The following is a 21,249-nucleotide window of genomic DNA, read 5'->3' on the forward strand; positions in this document are numbered from 1 at the left end:
TTTGTAGGTGACTGTCTCCTTATCTCTTGCTGCTTCTAGGATTCTCTTCTTCATTTTTATCTTGGCTAATGTAATTATGACGTGCCTTGGTGTGTTCCTCCTTGGGTCCAAATTCTTTGGGACTCTCTGAGCTTCCTGGATTTCCTGGAAGACTATTTCCTTTGCCAGATTGGGGAAGTTCTCCTTTATTATTTGTTCAAATAAGTTTTCCACTTGTTGCTGTTCCTCTTCCCCTTCTGGTACCCCTATAATTCGGATGTTGGAATGTTTAAAGATGTCCTGGAAGTTCCTAAGTCTTTCCTCATTTTTTAAAATTCTTGTTTCATTCTGTTCTGGTTGAATGTTTCTTTCTTCATTCTGGTCCACACCACTGATTTGAGCTCCAGTTTCCTTCCCATCACTATTGGTTTCCTGTGCATTTCCCTTCATTTCACTTAGCGTAGCCTTCATTTGTTCATCTAATTTGCAACCAAATTCAACCAATTCTGTGAGCATCCTAATCACCACTATTTTGAACTGTGCATCTAATAGGTTGGCTATCTCTTGGTCACTTAATTGTATTATTTCTGGAACTTTGATCTGTTCTTCCTTTTGGGCCATTTTTTTTTGTCTTGTCACACCTGTTATATATGAGGGGCAGAACCTTAGGTGTTCACCAGGGCAGGGCAACCCACATGGCTGGGTTGTGATGCTGTATGTGGGGGCAGGGTCTGAGAGGAAACAATGGTGCTTGCTCTGCTCGCTATTGGACCTCAGTTCCTTTGGCCACTTCCCCCAAGCAAATCAGGCCCTTCTGGTGCTGGTTCCCAGGTGGGTGGGCTTGTGTGTGTTCTAGGACCCTGTGGGTCTCTCCAACAAACTCTCCTGTGAAGCTGGGAGTCTCTCCCTGTGCCTCAACCCCCACAGGTGTTTTCAATTGGTGTTTGAGGCTTTATTTCCCAGCACTGGGGCTCTGGGTTGCATGGTCTGTCTCGCTGCCCAGTTATCTGCGCATGAATGTGGGACCACTGCCCAGTCAGCCAGCTGCGTTGTGCACGGTACTCTGCTTTTCAATTGCCATCTCACTGGGTCTGCCTGTTGCCACCCCAGGCCTGGGGTCTGCCAGCCAGTGCCTGGGTGCCCAGGGTTTTCCTGGTGCCATCTTACACACCGGGGTGCCTTGCGCGCCTGGTATCACCACTTCCTGTGCCGAGACTCCTCTTTTCTCGGCCACCCAACTCCTCCCCTCCTACCAGTCTGGATGAATGTGTATTTCAGCTCCTTGCTGTCCGACTTCCACACAGTTAGATTTTCTGTCAGTTCTAATTGTTATTTTGTTTCTAAATTGTTGTTGTCCTTATTTCGGTTGTGTGAGGAGGCACAGTGTATCTATCTATGCCTCCATCTTGGCCAGAAGTCCCACATGGCAGTTTTTATTGAGGTTATCAAGATGTTGCTTCACCATTACACTTGGGGGCCAGCATATAAGTTTTTTAGTTCATAGGCTACCAGATCACAAGTTCCACAGCTGGACCTGAGAGAGATGGCTGAACGTAATTCAGAGATCATAGACTTTGAGCTGCATGGATCCTTGATTTGTCCTTTGAGAACAGGGTGATTGTATTCTAAGTGTGGTAGAAATAGGGAACCCTGTATTGGGTAATCAGAAGGGAAAACTCTGGCAGAAACTGCTATGCATCCATCAAATAATTTTCCTTTCTCTTCTGGGGACACAGCTAGACTCCAGTCTCCTTTGCTCTGAGATGGGAACATGTGACACAATTCTGTCTAATGGGGTATGGTTGGAAGTGATACAGCCACTTCCTAGGCCTGGTTCCTACAGTAACCTCTAGCACAGTCCTCCACACTCCCTTCCCTTGGTTGCTAGATCAATGCAGATGACCTTGAGGAGGAGGGGGCTGAGGTATTATGTGATGTTAGAGCTATGCAGCCTCTGAATATGTGGCAAAATTGTTCCCACACATGTATACACCAACACTATCACCACTACCGCCATCACCTCCACCACCACTATCATCACCACCATTCTCAGCTGTTGGTTTGTAACATGAGAGAAATAAACTTTTTTATGAAAGCATTGAGATGTGGCATTGTTTGTTACAACAGACTACACTGACTAATACATTGCCTATTTATATATGTTAGAAAACAACTAATCTCTGTAATATCAGTATCATAGAATTACATTGCTATGTTACTTTTAAGTCCATATAATTCAACTCCCTTATTTGACAGATGATAAAACTGTGGCCCAGAGAAGTTAAATGACTTACACAAGGTCACACAGATAATTAGGGTTAGAACTTAAACTAAAGTTTAGATATCATCTTCAGTCCAGGAATTTGGGTTGTACCATATTACCATCTTTCTGGCCACACTGCAAAAATGTCTACTTTATTTAAATTTTTATTTGCATATATCAGATTAAATATCTTTCACGCAGGTATTCCATATCCAGGGAACAAGAAAACTGGCCCAGATACTCCCTATGTTATGTTCTTCTTTGAAACTTGCTGTTCCTCCATTTGCATTTAACTTTTCAAATTTCCCTTCTAATTCTAGCACTTTTTCAAAGATTTTTGGTTCTCCCTGCTTACAGCATGAGCTGTTATTTTAGAAGTGGACAATGCTGCAGCGATATCATGAACACTTTTGAAAAATGGTGATGAGAGGCTGTCTGGCAATATTTCTTTACAGCTCTCCACTTAGCTTGTAGCTCTTGGCAACAAATTCTTCAGACACCTATTTTGGGTGAGAGGCCTAAAAGCTAAGAATGAGCAATTCACACTTAACAAGAGAGGCAGCAAGTTCCCATCAGGCATTTCCAGTCACATTCCAATGGTAACTTAATTTCTTTCAATAGAGAGATCCCCAAAATAAGATTGTTTTCTCTTCCAGAAACTCATAATTAGGTACCAGAACAGTCAGGCAGACCCATTACCTAGTAATTTTCCTTCTCAGGATATGTTTCTGAAATTTAGGTTGATCTCATTTCTCATAAACTATTTCTCCCATCCAAAGCTTTGTTTTCTATGATTCATTGTCCCCCTTCTTATCTTGTTTCCTTCTTTCTTTTTGTCATACTTAAGCAAATGCTTGAAGGCCAGCTCTTTTTCAAGCATGATGCTAGGGCGTTAAGGATGGTGATGAAGAGGATATGATACCTGCTTTCCTATCTACCTAGTTCTATGGTGATAGTCACATATATTTCTGAGGTACCCATAACCTGAGGCTTATGCTCACCTGACTAATGAGATCTAAAATTAAAGAATTTAGATATTAGAGATATTTAAGGGTTATCCCCTAGTCTCTTAGAAGTTGCCTTGCGTTTGTGCAGATTTCCCTTTTGTTATTGGTATTTTCTGTTTGGTATAGATACTGAACTTAGGGATACCATTTGTATAGAAATAAACTAGTTATCTATAGACTAATTCTTTAAATGACATTGATTTTGGAGAAAACTCATGAACATTTGCTCAAGGCTAGAATTCCATAATTACTATGGAGAACCAACCACTGAAAATGCAGTTGGGAAAATAGAGAGTGCAATCTGCTCATACACAGTACAGATAAACCTCACATTTGTCAAATGAGAAAGGGGAAGTCCAAGTTGGATTTTGGTCTGCCAGAGAAGTTATTTGGTCTCTAAGAGAAGTTATTAAAGAAAAAGTTATTGTAAAGGGCCTCTGTAGAAATTCCTGTTGTAGAGTCAAAAATCCTTTACTGTAAAGTGTAAAATGACTAATTTTGTGAATTGCAATCCCCCCACACTTCTATTTCTTAAATATGAATTTTTTGCGTGTCTGGTTTCTTTGAAGAAGGGATCGCATCACCAGTAGTGTTATAGAAATTTTAAATGTATAAAAGAAGCCCAAAAGGAGGTATGAAGAATCTGTCTTTGGTATGTAAATGGGCATTTGCTTTCATGACCCTTAGCATCATTCCCCCACAGATCACAAGAATATGCAGCTGGGGAAAAAAAAACCCTCCCTGATTGTGAGAGAAAAAGCACAAGCCATGTTTAATCTCCTTTAGAGACAGAGACATTCCTGCGAGTATATAAATGAATGGGCTCCACAGGCAATGACAATGAACATGTGAGAACTGAGGTGGGGGTGGTGAGCAGTGGCAAGGAATATGGAAATGGGAAAAACCTTCAGCAGTTCACATTGTGCTATCTGCCTTCCTCATTTTGTGTTTTCTGAGTCAGCATTAGCTAAATTTTCCAGAAAGCTATCCACAAAGTGCAGCCTGAGCATTCAAGGGACGTCACTCATTTCCCCCAGTGACCTTGACAAGTCAGAAGCTTGAAAGCAGGGAAATCCGGATGTCTCAGTTATGAAGAGGAGAAGTGGGGGCCCCAACATATTTCCAGAAGTCTCCATCCCGCCTGGTGATTGTATGCTTGTGTTGCTGCCAGCAAGCTGTCTGAGGTGCTTCTCTGGCTCTGAAGGGGTTGGCACAATGATCAAGTGCTTCAGCCTGGTGCTGCTTCTTGACTCCATCTGGACCACAAGGCTCTTGGTCCAAGGCTCTCTCCAGGTACAAGGTAAGTTTCTTAGCAGAATGCCAGCCTGAGGCAAGGCAAAATCCTACAACCTGTCCTAAGCCTACTAAGTTCTTGACTGTGGATTGCTGGGAGTGGGGGCGACCCTCAATGCCCACAGAAGATCTAATTGGTAGTACTGGTCTACCAGAAATGTTTTCCCCATATTGTCAGCTTCACCAAAATGATTCACGTTTACCTTTACGTTATCTTGGCTTTCATTTTTGGTTATGGACTATTTTAATGAGGATATTTTGAAACAAAACATTGAGGAGACATCATTTGTTTTTTAAAATGTTTCACTAAAGAAGACAATTATGACTATATAACTTTTAAAGCAATCACTAAGCCTGGGGAAAATGACTAGCTTTCACGGAATATTGGCCTGTTTTAAATTTTTGTTAGTGACAATATAATTATTTTAATTTTAATTTATTATGCTATCATGGGATGCATATGTTTTTTAATGGGGTAAAACATTTATTCATTTGCTTATTAAAGACATATTCAGGATCTCCTGGACCAGACACTATGCCTGCTCTGTGTATGCAGGGGATGCATATGTTTTTAATATGCAGTAAATAACAAATAAACTGAAAAAAAGCGTGAAATATAGGTTTAAAAATTAGCCATCAGCTCTCTACCAAAAGAATGACTAGAAATGATTTCTGGACTTTGAGATGCCTAAGTGGTAACCTCACTCTGCATTGTAGGCAAAAAAATTTTAACCACAACACTCATTTCGGCTCTGGGCAAATAAAACTTTGAGTACATTAAAAGAAAATTGTGTGTTCTGGTGCTGGAAGGTGCTCTGAGATATAGAAGGTCAGGAACTGACACCCAGACTTGACTCATATATTACTATATTTAATTTTATAAGAAAAGCTAGAAGTTATATAATTTATTTTTTTAATACAGTTACTAGAACTGTCACTGTCTAGTGCATTTGGTTCTCTTTGAAATACCCCTCAGAAGGCAATGGCCTTCTCCCCCAAATGCCACCATTACTCAATTGTCTTTGACAATGACTCTTTCACACTCTTCGAACCCTCCTCAGTAATGGCAAAATTTTCCTAAGGAAATTAAATGTTTGGAAACAACTAAAAGTTATTTAGAACATGATTGAGGGAACAGTGGCTGATGAAGATGAGTGGATGAGAGTGGGAGCTGGTCTTCTCCAGGGCCTATTATGCAGAAACACAGAGTTAAGGGCATGTATGTGTGTATGTGTATTTAAAATATATTTGATATATAGTAAATATTAAAAAGGAATTGTTACCACAAACCATTTATTGCGGCTCTGGGAAAATAAACATCTGAGCACTTGAAAGGGAAACGGTGTCCCTATGCTGGAGAGTAATATCTCAAGAAGACATTCTATAGATGAAGAAACAGGTTCAGTGTGGCTGGGTGATGTGCCTGACGCCATACAGCAGGGCTGCCAGGCTCCTTTTCACCCGGGGCCACATCAGCCTTGCAGCGGCCTTCAGAGAGCCGAATGTAATTTCAACTCCTTAACTGTTAAGGAGTAGTTACATTTACACAGTCTTAAAATTATTTCGACCCTTTGAAGGTAGCTGTGAGGCTGATATGGCCCCCAGTGAAAATGAGTTTGACACCCCTGCTGTAGGGGCAGTACATAATAAAGCTCGGGTTTGAATTCAGCTCAGTCCAGTGACTAGGCATATACTGTTTCTACCATGCCCCTCATTTCCTGAGGACACTTAAGAGATTACTGGTGTACCCCTCAGATACCAGCTACCTATTTTTGTCCTTAAATAAAATTAAAAAATACTTAAGCGTGACTAATATTTATTAACAGCCTACTATGGACTCAGCCTCTGCAAGGTACTAGTTATCTCATTCAACTCTGACAAAAATTCCATGAAGAAGCTGTGGCATCCCAATTTTACAGCTGAGAACACTAACTTGCGCAAGGTCCCACCACCAATTAATATTACAAGAAATACCCAAAGCTAGGTCCATTGCCCAGAATAGATCTGCCATTACTACTACTAATATTATTTAGAGTTAAAATGAGATATGATGAGAGAGTATCAAGACCACTTTAGAGTGTAATTAACAAATCTGCAAGTATCTGCCCCCCCCAATAAAATAGCCCTGAGAGGCTTAAGCAATAACAAGTTCATGGGCTAAATGAAGCAAATTCCAGGACTAATGGTGTGTTCCCAGATTTCAGCTCTAGGTGTGTGTGTCTGTGTGTGTCCATTTTTCCCCGTAGCACAGTGGGAAGCAGAACAGTGTGCTGGTTAGGACTGGGGTTTAGAGTCAGTCGTGGTTGGGTTTGTGCCACCAGTCTTCCACTAGTTACTCTAGATCCTTGGGCTTGGGAAACTTACTGATCTCCCTGAGCCTCAATTTTCTGTTAAAAAAAGGGACAGTGTTTGGCACAGAGTAGCATCAACAGATTATAGAAGTCAGCATTAATATCGGTGTGGTTCTCATGTAAGAGGCTGTTTGGTCACAAACACTCGCATCGGGGTGCTGGCTCTCAGGTCTCTCCCTTGGTGAGAGCAGGGTCTGGAAGCAAACAAGGCCACCCATGAGTACTGTACATAATACACGGACTTCTTCCCCCAGGTCCCTTACCCAGAGCACAGCAAGGTCACATGGAGGACTTAGAAATGCTCCTTCCCTGCTTTCCAGATGAAACTTCCTTTAAACTCTAACCTAGAAAGTGGTCGAAGCATTTGACTGGGCATCCAATGCACAGATCTGTGTATAAGCAATTACTCAGAAGATTGAAACACACTTATATGGACTTTTGTGGGTGAAACCCAATAGGAATAATGTACCTGAATGTATTGCAACTGACGATTTCATATAGGTCTATAAATCTCAGAACTCTGAAGGAAGGGATTAAAAGAACTCTCAGATTCATTAGATTTTGAGTAAAATATTATTCACATCTTAACAGTTCAAGTGCCTCCACTTCTACAGGAAAACTATTTGAGCACTAAAAGCAAAATGCTTTAAAGATAACATAATGATAATGTTCTTTATGATTTATTCAGCACCTACTGGGTAGCAGGCAATATGCTAGGCATTTTTATTTGAATTAACTCATTGAACTCTCAGTACCCTATACAATAGATATTGTTACTCTCTCAATTTTATAAGGGAACTGAGGCTAACAGATAAAAATAACTAGTCCTAAGGTCACAGAGCCAGGAAGCGATAAACATAGGCTAGGTTCAAATCCAGGTCTGACTCCAATACTCTACTTCATTTAGTTTCTCTGCCATGCAAGGTTTACTGCCCAGCTCCTCCAGGAACTTCTGAGCAAGTCTGCCCCCCAATGGTCAGAGAAGATCTGGGCCTGAAAAACCTCAGGTTATACCAAGTGCAACATTTTTCAACCCATCTCTGAAATAGGGTTATCTCCAATCCACATTAGTTTGGAGTATCGCTATTTTATTAGCAAGAGACCTGAATTTTATGTTCCCCAAAGTCTCAGACCATTCATTTCATAGACTCCAAAAAGGTTCGCAGCAGCAGAATCACCTAGACTCCAACCCAGGAATTGGTAGCTGAAGCTTCCACGTAATGAACAAAGCACCTCAATGCAGTGCGACAGAGTGGACTTGGATCTGATGAGAGGTACAGTTTGGATGAGACCGAGCACCCACTAACCCAGCAGTTTGTCCTTGTGAGAAATGTCTGGCCTGTGTCCCATTATGTCTAAACTTTAACCCCAGCCACAAGTGACCTCGCTGCTGCATCAAGACAATGATGCCGTGCCAAGAAGAGAGCCTAAGGGCTCTGGACAAGGACAGCAGCAAACTGAGGGTTTGTGTGGTTCCTTTGCAGAGCTTTCCATAATGCCATGCAGAATTATGGGGGTCACCCTCGTGGAAAAAAAGACAGTCCTGCAGTTGAACTTCACAGAAGCCCAGGAGGCCTGTAGGCTGATGGGACTAACTTTAGCCAGCAAAGACCAGGTTGAAGCAGCATGGAAGTCTAGCTTTGAGACTTGCAGGTAAGAAACAGCTGGATTCACAAACAGGGCCAGAGCTCTTTGGGCTCTGTGTTTCTGTTCAGCCATAGAGATAAATGTAATTGTTCAACAAATGTGTATTCTATTACAGCTACGGATGGGTTTCAGACCAGTTCTTAGTCATCCCTCGGATTCTCCCAAACCCCAAGTGTGGAAAGAATGGAGTGGGTGTCCTGGTTTGGAGAAGGTCTCTCAACCAAAATTCTAGGGCCTATTGTCACAACTCGTCTGGTAAGTCAGATCTGCAGACTCTCCATCTGACATGTTTTCTCCAGGCTTCGCTAGCTCTACAACATACCTGGGAAGGGTGACTCCATGCAGCAGCAGTCATAGCAATGGTTATTTAACTCTCCCAAGACTGACTGTGTGGCCAAGCTAGATGTGGCAGTGTGCCCCTGGGAAGAAAAACTTAGGGAAAATGTGACTGCCCAGCAATATCAGGGGAAGGACATCCCAGAAGGCTCCAGTACCCTGCCCCCACTCCATCCTATAAAGTAAAGGACAAGAAGAGAAGGAAATATCTATTACAGACAAAGTAATGTAGTGTTATCTCACTGAACCTTGACAATCTCCCTGTGAGATATGTTTAATCATCCTCATTTTGCAGAAAAGACAGCTCGGAGGATATGAGTACAGTTGTCTGAGATCTCATTACTATAAAGATTTAAACAGAGATCTGACTCTAAAACCATACTCGTTCCATTATCCTACATTCCTTTACAGGAGAGGAAACTCAGATTCTGCACTTCACATTTTTTTAGAACAACACCTGACTTCCATTTCATGGAGGAAGGAGATGAAGCTAAAAAGTAGAACCAATTTGCTCACAGCCACGCCGTCACCCTTGCTTGGAGACCTTGGTTGCCTTACCCCCAGTGCTTTAGCTTCCCAGGAAGGTTTAAATACCTTCTTAGAAACCTTTTTCATTGACTAAATACTCATTGTTCTTACAGATTGGTAAGAACCTCTGCCTGATTTATTTCTCTTCATACATATTCAAATATCTGACCTTCTAAAGGTCATCCAGCTGAGTTGGCCATACACAAGGATAGATTCCAAAATCATTCTCTAAGATCCAAGAGAAAAATGGCATCAGCAGTGTTTCCCAAAGGCAACACAGGGTCCAAGCGGTCCTCTGACCTGGGGGGCTTTGTCATAGGAGGTAACCTGAAAAACGCCTCATCTACTTCCCTCACTTCACAGATGAAACCATGAACGCTATAGCTCAGAATGGAGGTTTGGTTTGTCCAAAGTCCTACAGTCAACTACAGAGTCAAGACCGGAACATAAGGCTCCTTCCAACATTTTTCTCACCACCATTCTCCCCTTCAACCTGTATCACCTTTGGCTGGGGAATTGGTGATTCCCCAGGAATGCTTATCTCACTTATCTCGTAGCCAGCCCATGCCTGTCAAATGGCCTGGCCTTTTACCTGCCTGGCCTTTCTGCCAGCTGTCAATGTGATGGTAAGATCACCAGGTAGGAAACTCAACATAACAGAGTTAGAGAGAGAGGACATGGGTACATGAATTCCCTCACAGTTTTATTTAACTTGTACTTCTATCCCCTATATTTCCTGTATACTTAAAGTTAGGTCTAGAAGTTTAGTTAGATGCACATTTGATATTTTTAGCAAAAGTCCTGCATAGATGATATCATGTACCTTGGATCACATACCAACAAAAGGTACTTAATGTCCATATGTCCCACTATTAATATGATAAGTTTGATCATTTGGTTAAGACGGTGACTGCCGGACCCCTCTGATGAACTCCAAGATGTGTTTTCCCCTTTCAGTGTGTGGTCTATGGTGTGATATTTTGGCACCACGCAAATACTCTGACCCCCGACTATCTTTCACCTGATGGTTTAAGCAGCCATTTATGATCTTTGCTGGAATCAGTTATTATAGAGGGGGGAGCTTGTAAAAATGGTTATCTTCTTTTTATGTGTGTGTCTTATTTTGGTTTACATTTTTCAGTTAATTATATTGGGGTGACATTGGTTAACAAAATTATGTTTCCACTGTACAATTCTATGATACATCATCTGTGCATTGCATTATGTGTTTACCACCCAAAGTCAATCTTCTCTGTCACCATACATTTGACCCTTTACCCTTTACTGTCCCTTCCAGCTCCCTTCCCTCTGATACCCACCATACTGTGCCTGCACTTGAGTTTTTGCTTGTTTGTTCATTTGGTGTTTTCAGTTTTATATCCCATGTATGAATGAAATCATATGGTTATTGACTTTTTCTGACTTATTTCACTTAGCACGATATCCTCAAGGTCTAGCCATGTTGTCACAAGTGGCAGTGTTAAAGGAAATTGGCAGTTATTTTAACACATAGCACAGCACCCAGGGAATGACTTGTTTATAGCTCATTTTTCCCTTGTGTCTTGCTTGCCCCTGTGCACCAGAGAGAACAACTGCCCCTGTGTGCTAGAGATGACATTTCGCTTCTTGCTTCTGTAAGCTGCTGCTTACTTTCGCACCAGAAGTAACGGTCTAAGTGACAGACTGCCCTTCACCCTATATAAGCAATTGCTCCCCGCTGATCAGAGCCCAGAATTTGGAGACTGCCTCCTCTGGGTCCCCATGCGTAATAAAGGTTCCACTTTGCTTCCTCCAGTGTTCGGTCTGAGTCTTTTCCGTAACAGCAGTATTTCACCTTTTCTTATAGCTGAGTAGTATTCCATTGCCTATACGTACCGCATCTTCTTTATCCAGTCCTCTATCGAAGGACACTTCAGCTTTCTCCACGTCTTGGCCATCATGAATAATGCTGCAATAAACACAGGGGTGCCTATATCTTTGCAAATAAATGTTTTCAAATTTTTGGAGTAGATACTCAGAAGAGGGGTTGCTGGATCACATGGTAACCGTATTCTTAATTTTTTGAGGAACCTCCATACTGTTTTTCACAGTGGCTGCACCAGTTTACATTCCCACCAGCAGTGAATGAGGGTTCTTTTTTCTCCACAACCTCTCCCAAACTTGTTAATACCAGTCTTCTTGACAATAGCCATTCTAACAGGTATGAAGCGATATCTTATTATAGTTTTTTATTATATTTTATTGATTATGTTATTACAGTTGTCTTGACTTTTCCCCCTTCCCCTCTATCCACCTAGAACCCTTCACTTCCTCAGGCAATCCCCACACCATTGTTCATGTTCATGGGTCATGAGTGTAAGTTCATTGGCTACTCTATTTCCTCTACTGTACTTACATCCCCATAGCTATACTATAACTGCCTGTTTGTGCTTCTTAATCCCCTCACCTCCTCACCCATTTTCTTATACCCACCTGTCATCTGGAAACCATCAAAAAACTTTCTGTATCTTGGCTGTAGGTCCCTGCTTTTCATGACTTTGAATATTTCTTGCCAGTCTCTTCTAGCCTGCAAAGTTTCTTTTGAGAAATAAGCAAATACTCTTATGGGAACTCACTGTAGGTAATAATGTGGTTTCTCTTGCTGCTTTCAAGATTCTCTCTTTGTCTTTAACTTTTGGCATTTTAGTTATGATGTGTCTTGGAGTGGGCCTTTTTGCATCCGTCTTGTTTGGAACTCTCTGTGCTTCCAGGATGGGCATGTCTATTTCCTTCACCAAATTAGGGAAGTTTTCTTACAACATTTTTTTCAAGCAAATTTCCAGTTTCTTCCTCTTTCTCTTCTCCTTTTGTTACCCCTATGATGCAAATGTTGGAATGCTTGAAGTTGTCCCACAGGCTGCTTATACTATCCTCATTTTTTCAAATTCTTTTTTCTTCTCATTGTCTTAATTGGTTGTTCTTTGCTTTCTTTGGTTGTTCCAAATCATTGATTTGATTCTCAGCTTCATCCACTTTACTGTTGTTTCTCTGTAAATTCTTCTTTATTTTAATTAGCGTATCCTTCACTTCTGACTGGATCTTTTTTATGCTTTGAGGTCCTCACTAAGTTCTTGGAGCATCCTTATAACCAGTGTTTTAAATTCTGCATCTGATAGATTGCTCATCTTAATTTCATCTAGTTCTTTTCCTGGAGTTTTGATCTGTTCTTTCATTTGGGCCATGTTTCTTTGTCTCCTCATTTTGGCAGCCTACTGGTGTTTGTTTCTATGCATTAGGTAGAGCTGTTATGACTCCCTGTTGGTAGCATGGCCTAAGGTAGTAGGTATCCTGTGGGGTCCAGTGGCATAGCCTCCCCTATCACCCAAGGTGGGTGTTTGAGGTATGCCCTTTGTGTGGGTTGCGTACACCTTCCTCTTGTAGTTGAGCCTTGGTTGCTGTTGGCAGGTCAATGAAAGAGATTTACCCAGACAGTTGCAAGAATTGGCTGTAACCACTGACCACCAACCTCTATCCTTCATGAAAGATCAGCTGTACAGGGGCAGGGTGGCGGTGCTCTGATGTGGTCTATAGCTGTCCACTGGGTACACAGGTCCTGGGGTTTTCCCAGGAGGTACAGGCCAAGGTGAGCCCCGACCTGTGTTCTTTCTGGGGCCACCCTGCCTGAGCTACAGAGCAATCTGAGATGGTTGGTACTTGTGCTGGGCTTAGAGATTCCCAGGTAAAGCCAAGCTGTGAATCTAGGCTGGCTGCTGCTAGTGCCGGGCCTGGGGCCACTTAACAAGAGAGAAACATCGATTCCTTGCCTCCCTTATGCACCTTGGCCAGACAGAATCTGCAACCTAGGCATGTGCCCTGACTGGAAATCAAACCTGTAAGCTTTCAGTTTCATGGGATGATAGCCCAGACATCTGAGCCACACCAGCCAGAACACAATTTTTATCCTTTTTGATGCTCAAACTGTCCCAAATTTGTCAAGTAGGAGCCCCTTTTAGTTGGCTTTTATCCATAATCTCTTTAGTATTTGATCAAATCCTTATTTTCTGGCATAATAACATGTCCCAGGCTCACCTTGTACTTGATCTGTTCCAGACGTATTATCAGCCATTTACTTCTCCAAGGAGCTCTGGTTCTTTAAAGTGGGGAATGTTAATTAAAAACCAAGATCTGGATGCAAGTTGTTATAACTACTACTGGATTTGCACTGCTTCTCAGTCCTTTTTTGTGCACAGCTAGAAAATATATATATATTTCCCAGCTGTCCACTAAAAAGAATATCTGTATACATACTGCTAGTTCACAACCTTAGAATCTTCCCAGGTATAATTTGAAACTGGTCCCTGTATGCAGAAGGCAGGGAGAGACTAAAGTAACAGGCAAACCACTCCAGATTGGTAGGTGGTAGCTTTAAAAAAAAAAGAAACTTACTTATGAGTCTTGTCTTGGGTGACCTCAAGACTGGTAGATTACTACATTGGCTGCCAAAATCTTATCAGTTTATACAGAGGCCTTAACTGGGTTAGGTCAAGTACACAGGAGGCCCTAACTAGGTTCAGTCATATACACCATCTAGATGGTCTTAACCAACACCTTACTGTCTCAAGTTTGGGTTCTTGGGCAGCTTCTAGCACCAGGAAGTAAAGCAGAATGCACATTCCAAGGACAATAAGGGAGTGAGGAGCCTTCAATTACTCAGGTCTAACAAACGAGTCAACAGGCAGTCACATCCTCTTGATGATTTCCCCCAACACACAAATAATACATATACACATATGCATACACACATATGTGTTTTCAAATTATGGATTTTTATTGATATGTAGAGCCCAAATTTAACAATTCAAGTTTTTCCTTAGTTTACTTTTATTTGTATCTTTTTTCTTATGTGAAACATCTTAGTTCCCAATAAATAATTTTAATATATTTTCTTGTTCTCAATGCTTTCAAAATTACAAAATCAACATTATTAGACATAAAAAACCTACTGAAAGGAGTATAGGATATTTTTTTTTGCATTTTATTCAGTCCTTAGAAGATATCCCTCTAAAGATGTACTGTCAAAGAATTGTGTACAAAAGTGATTTGAAAAAATTCACTACTCTGAGTGGTTATAGTGTTTTATTGAAATGAATTAGGTTTACCTGCTTCTGTCTGTCATCTTTGTGAAAATCAGAGTTATCCTAACCTTCATCCTAATGCTAATCCTAAACTTACCCTATGCTTCTTTGTTTTTGTAACTTCCTTTTTTATTACCATCTTGTGAGGTCTGGGGATCAGAGTGATTTTAACGCTGATTTTCCTGCTGGATCTTTCGCTATCGCCACCTTTGTCAGCTTTGGGGACCAGATCAAAGGGTCTGTAAAGCGCTGTGTGCACCATCTGATTCACTCTGTTCCCTCTGCCACCGTGCCCAGCCCCTTCCACCCGACTAACTCTCTCTATTCAAATCTCAAATGTCGTCTTCTCTAGAAATCCTGCTTACACCCTTTACTCCTATCTTTCCTCTTGGACTCCAACCCCACTCTGTGTTTAATACCTACCAGAGCACTTGGTACACTCTAGAGAAATTACGTTTATAGATTGCAGGGGAAGGAGAGCCAGGTCCTAACACTTCCAATTGAGACACATTGTGTCCTTGACCGGTTAAGGACCACAGGACCAAACAGCTGCTGTTCTCTCACACTATGGCATTCTTGCCTACACTTAGTGAGATGATCTTATCTATTCTGTTTATACACTGTGCTAGGCCGTATCATTTACTATCTCATTAATCCTTAGTAAAAAAACACAAGTGTATCATTTCTACTGATTCTTATGGTGTACCATGCTGTGGCCACAGTTAATAAGGGAAAGAGCCAGGATTTAAATCTTAAATCATGTTACTTCCCTGTAGCACCTTCCATGGTGATAACCACACATCAGTAACATAGGCCTGAAATGGGTTCTGAGCTTTTTTTAAAGCTTCCCAAATGAGTCAACCCACAACCAGAGTTGAGAATCAGTTTTTCCTCAAAGGTCTTTAAGATCTAAATTCCAGGAGTCCAGACACTTCCGGATTCCCCTATTTTCATGTAATTGCAATCATCTCATTCACTTCTGGATTGTACTGTCTTTCCTCTGTATTTCATACTCCACACACCTCCACTAATAATTATGTTAATCTGCTCTACAACCTTAGATAACTTCCCATTTAAGAATATGATGTAAACTAGAAAGACTTCTGCACATAGAAGCCAGATGGTGAAAGACAAATACCATATGATCTCACCTATAAGTGGAACCTAATCAACAAAACCAACAAGCAAGCAAAATATAACCAGGGACATAGAAATAAAGAACAAACTGACAGTAACAACAGGGGAGGGGGAAGAGGGTTAATGGGGGAAAACAGGGGAAAGGTCATCAAGGACCATGTATAAAGGTCACATGGACAAAGCCAAAGAGGGCAGGCTCAAGGTTGGGAGGCGGGATGGGTGGGGCAGGGGAGGGTACTAGGGGGAAAATGGAGACAACTGTACTTGAACAACAATAAAAAAAGTGGGCATGTATGAGAACTTCTGTATATCAGTTGAGAACTTTTGTATATCAGTTTCTAGACTCCAGATGAAAATTCCTGCTTCTACAGAATAAATTCCAAATTCCTTAACATGACAGTTATGAATCTCAATCCTCTGGCTATAAGCTGTCTTCCCAATCTCATCTCTTGCTTGCAGTCTTTCATGCCGCCAATCACACACACTCCCTATTTTCCAGCTTCACAGTGCTCCTTTTCATTTTTCTAACATAAATACACTTTCAAACTCCTCGATTCTTGGACCATGCTTATTTCAAATTGACTAGGATATTCTATTCCCCCTTCCATACTAGGTGAGTTGCTCCCCAGTTCCAGCCATTCTATTTCCCCTCCCCCACACTCCAATCAAACGTGCTGTGTTCATTCAACTTCAGGCTCTTGAACTTCCTGTTCTCTTTACTTGCAATTCTTTTGTTCTAGATCTTCAATGACTGGCTACTTTCCATCATTCAGGTCTCAGCTCAACTATCACCTCCACAAAGGGATTTTTCTCTTATCACTCTACCCAGAGTATCCGCCCCCATTCCCTACCCTTTCCAGTTTAAGTTTTATCCTGTTCAACTTTCTTCTCAAGATTTACCATCCTTTGACATTTTTGGCTTTTAAAAAATTATTATCTCTGTGCTTCCAATAGCATATAAGCCCCTTACAAGCAGGGACTTTGTCTCATTGGCACCATGTCCCTAGCGACTAGAACAGTGCCTACCCAGACTTGGAGCTCAATAAATATTTGCTGAATGAACACATTAATCTTCCACACCCTACCCAAATGCCATATCCTCTGTGAATCCCCAGTGTTCTCCCCCTCTTCATATCAAAATTCTCCACTCCGGAAACAGGAACCGTATTTATCTCTATATTTTCAGTTCCCAGCATAATGTACTATACTCAGTAGTTGTTTTTTTCTGTGATACTAAAAAAAAGGTTCATTTTCTTTTGATTCCCAGTCAGGGCACATGCCTGGGTTGTGGGCCAGGTCCCCAGTAGGAGACACATGAGAGGCAACCACACATTGATCTTTCTCTTCCATTCTTTCTCCTTCCCTTCCCTTCTCCTCTCTCTAAAAAAGGTTCATTTGCTGAGGGAAGAACTCAGTATTGCTCAAAAATGAGAAGTGTAGCTAAAAGTTCAGGCAGAGAAAGTCAAAGATGATGCTTATTTGAATAGAGGTCTTTCAAAGTAAAATGAATGGCATAAAATTCTGGCTGAATGTGTACGTAGTCAAACGCTTTATCAGTACTATAATATCCATGACCTTGATTTATAATTTAATTTTCAAAAATGAATGGAATGACTTTTCTTTATAGCTAACATTTCAGCTGCCCACAAATAATGAAGTGTTTTAAATAGGTGCCAATTCATATTATAATGTATTCATGGCTCTGCCATTTATGACTTCTGTGACTTTGGGCAAGTCCTTCGGTTTCTCTGAACTTCAGTTTCCTCCTATCTAAGTGGAGATTTGATAAAACTATTAAATGAAGTGCTATGGTGACTCAGAGCAAGATGCTCAACAAATGTTAGTTTCCTCTCTACCAGAGTGAAAAGCAAACCTACCTCTCTCCCTTACCTCCCCCACCCTTTTTTGACGAGCGCAGAGCAATCTGGTTTGGGTAGACCTTTGTCCTGGAGTGGTGTCCTGTGTGTATATTTGCTCTCCCTAGCCTCCCCTTCCTTTCACTTTTCCTTCCTTCCTTTACTCATCAAATACTGAGCATGCACTATGTGTCAGGCACAGTGCACATCATGATGACAAAGACAGGCCAGTGGGGAGGAGTGTAATGAGAAAACTGTGGCAAGGGAAATCCAAGGAGGCACAAGAACATATGCCTAGGAACCCAATCTACTCATCAAGTCTGCCTAAGGAAGAGATGTCCAATCTGAGACCTGAAGGATAAATAAGAACTAAATAAAGAGGGGGCAAAGACTACTACAGGGGAAGACAGCATCAAGGTCAAAGGCTTGTGAGAGATGTGAAAGAAGGCCTATCAAAGAACTGAAGGAATTTCAGTATGGTAGGAGGAAGGAAAGAAAGACTGATCAGATGAGGCTGGTCATGTCAGCTGGCCCAAATCATGGAGGGCCTCATAAGCCATGTAGTAGTGGCAGTCACCAAGAGATTCTAAGGAAGGAAGTATGTGATTAGATCCACATTATTGTACGACTATTCCAGCTACAGTACAAGGAAGTAAAACTATCACTTCTTGGCCTTTTGCTAAGATCAAGTGTAGGAAGTAAGACTAGAGGCAGAAAGATCAGTTAGAAGACTACTGGTCACTTTATTTTTCCCTCCCCAACAGATATTTGGATTAACTCATGCTCTCCAGAGATTATCACCACCAAAGATCCCATATTCGACACCCAAAGTGCAACATACACCACAGAAATGGATGGCAGTGACAATAGACACCCAGCTTTATCTGCTGGTGTCCCTCACTCCCCTAAACCTCCTCCTGTTCTGGCTTCTACTTCTCCACGAAAAACGAAGTTAATTTGCATAACAGAAGTTTTTATGGAAACTACCACAATATCTACAGAAACCGAATCACAGGGTGAATATACATCAAGATTCAAAAATGAAGGTGTTGGGTTTGGAGGTAAAGCTTTCCATGTCTGTGTTTTGTGTTTGTGTGTGTGTGTGTGTATAACAGACAATACATAGAAATTAGACTGTTTCCAGATTGGGCACTCAGGACCTGCCAAACACAAATAAAAGGTTAATGCAAACTCAACTTCATAGTCATAGAATTTGAGAGCTCTAAAAAAAGCCCTTAATGATTAAACTAAAAATCTTGAGTAGGAAATAGTTTCACTTGTCAAACTCAAAGACTTTAAAAATATATTACTAACAACTAATGTGCAAAAGTTGTTTTTCAAGTATATACCCTAAATGCATATGATTAGAAAGTTTGTTTTCTTATTAAAAAATAAACACTTCTTTTTGCTTAGTTAGCTCCAAACTTATCCTCACAAAGCCACAGAGAGGAAATGGACTCTTTCACTCATATCGCAACTTACAGAATAGAAAGAATATGAGAGGCAAGGCCAAGGGTTGTATAGGCAAGAGGCAAAGAAGCAGATGTGGATCCAACATCCTAAGTGGCCCCTGGGCCATCATAGAAAAGGCTTTTCTCCTTCACTATCTGTATCTCGATCGGGGGTGAGGACTCAATTGTTAAAACAGCCATGCACAGCACCGTCCGAGTGAAGGACCGACAGGCCATATCTGTTTCCTCCAGGTGTTCCCACGGCTCTACTAGTGCTTGCGCTCCTGTTCTTTGCTGCTGCAGCTGGTCTCGGCATTTGCTACGTCAAAAGGTAGGGTTGTTGGTCCATCGTTAGTCTCGTAATCTTTGTGACCTCCCTATCTTGTGTTTTTCCAAAGTTGTTATTAGCATTTTTCTGGTCAAAATGGAGATGGCAGTCCTCTTATATTGTAACTTTTCTCCCTCATCGCAGCTCTTCTCCCTACCATCCAGTCTTCCTGACTATTTCAGCACACGCATTGTCATCCAGGCTTGTATAATAGGTTAATGGCTGTCCCTTTGAAAATCAAGAAATAAAAAGAAAACACTGACATCTTGAGGAAAATGCATATGTTTTATTTGATTTTCAATTCTTTGCTTTGAGCGGGAGGGTTGTGAAGTCAGCCTAAAGTTTGGCCTCTGGGCTTACTATTCCATCTAAATCAATCCATTAGAATGGGGATGTGTTAATGTATTTGAGTGCATGTGTGTTAGCATCTCTCTGAAATAGAGGCATCCAGTATTCTGTGCCAACACGGACATCACAGACAAAGCATTATTTATTGTTATATGTATCACACAGGAGCCTCTCACTTTGATTTTATGTTTATGCCTACAGGTATGTAAAGGCCTTCCCTTTTACAAACAAAAATCCACAGAAGGAAATGATTGAAACCAAACTAGTAAAGGAGGAGAAGGCAGATAATAGCAACCCCAATGAAGAACCAAATAAAAGTGATAAAAAGCCAGAAGAGCCCAAGAGTCCTCCAAAAACTACAGTGCAATGCCTGGAAGCCGAAGTTTAGAGGAGAAAGAAATGAGAGGACACACCTGAGTCTGATTTCTCTCCTGATACATATCCTGGCCCCAAATGGGGAAACCAAGAGAGCCAAAGAACCAAACAAGAAAGTCCAGCCTTGCTTCCTACCTGGAATCGGCTCAGGGCACCTTTGGACTATGTAGGTAACCACAGCAAATTCCCTTCTTACTGCAAGACTTGCTGGGTCCTATCCTTCTGCCTCTAAAGCTTCCCACAGCTTTTCTAGCCTCATTATGTCCTAATAATATCCCGGTGGGAGAAAGGAGCTTTTCAAAGCACAAGGACCTAAAACAGCTAACCAGGGCACATTTGAAAAGAGCCCTCTGGTCTGGCTGAGAATGGGTAAATTGAGAGCCAAGAAGCCACAGAAACCAAGGCTTTCTCTGTTGACTCCAGAGCCCAGATCCCTTCTTCAGCTCTGAAAAGGAAACATTTACACCACCTGGCATGTTTTTCTGAGCCAGGCAAAGGCAAAAGAAGGAAGGAAAACTTTAGCAACTTAAGGCCATAGACATTCCCGTGACTTGAGACCTGATCTCTGTAAAACCAAAGCAAAGAAAAAGAATGAAGTTGAGGAAATGACAGCATATTGTCAGCAGGGACTATGACTACAGATCGGGTCAAAGTATTCATCTCTGGGCAATTGGAGTTGGAATCACTCTTTAGAAATACACACATTTTCTTTTCTCTCCTGCTGCTCCTGTTCTCTCTCTCTCTCATATATATATACAAGGAACCAAAAAATATTTGTTACAAATTTCTATTTTTATCTGAGTTAATTATCGCTGAGGTAAAATACTGTGTTAAAAAGCAATAACATTTAACAAACATTTGCTGAATACCTACTATATATCAGGCACTGTACATGGTATTGCACTCTGTAATTGAATATAGTTCATCAAAAGATTGCATATAGTACAATGTTGTCTGAAGCTGATTGTTTTGTTTTGATATCCTTAGCTTATCCACTTTTAAAACTACTTTTTTCTGAGACTAATTAATTAATTTTCTCTAATATGGAAACCATTATAATGTTAATTTATTATTAACATAGCTAAAAAGTACATTATTACCTTTATACACCAATGCACATTTTTAATGTCATTAATGAATGTATCACTAGCTCTCCTTTTTCCAGCATGAAGAACCTGAGAGGTGCAGAAACATTTGTAAATATTTGTGCCAAAAATAAAAGTACTTAGAAAACTT

The 21,249-nt window shown here is 41.1% G+C and overlaps 1 protein-coding gene across 1 annotated transcript; it reads left to right on the forward strand.

The window, feature by feature from the left end:
* Nucleotides 1-4,269: 4,269 nt before the first annotated feature.
* LYVE1 (lymphatic vessel endothelial hyaluronan receptor 1) lies at nt 4,270-21,249 on the forward strand. Its single transcript, XM_037050073.1, has 6 exons — nt 4,270-4,549; nt 8,378-8,546; nt 8,656-8,795; nt 18,276-18,572; nt 19,215-19,293; nt 19,840-21,249. Exons 1-6 carry the CDS (start codon nt 4,339-4,341, stop codon nt 20,024-20,026), a joined length of 1,083 nt encoding a protein of 360 aa, XP_036905968.1. The 5' UTR covers nt 4,270-4,338; the 3' UTR covers nt 20,027-21,249.

This window comes from Sturnira hondurensis, unplaced genomic scaffold, assembly GCF_014824575.4.
Source record: "Sturnira hondurensis isolate 20B ecotype Veracruz unplaced genomic scaffold, ASM1482457v3 Scaffold0006505, whole genome shotgun sequence".
Classification (NCBI taxonomy): domain Eukaryota; kingdom Metazoa; phylum Chordata; class Mammalia; order Chiroptera; family Phyllostomidae; genus Sturnira; species Sturnira hondurensis.

What these genes read in the sequence shown, in the direction of transcription:
- LYVE1 (XM_037050073.1), top strand. Translation starts at nt 4,339, where the DNA reads ATGAAGAGGAGAAGTGGGGGCCCCAACATATTTCCAGAAGTCTCCATC. An exon ending in TCTAGCTTTGAGACTTGCAG is followed by an intron (nt 8,547 to 8,655) that starts GTAAGAAACAGC and finishes ATTCTATTACAG; the next exon opens with CTACGGATGGGTTTCAGACC. An exon ending in CTATTGTCACAACTCGTCTG is followed by an intron (nt 8,796 to 18,275) that starts GTAAGTCAGATC and finishes CCTCCCCAACAG; the next exon opens with ATATTTGGATTAACTCATGC.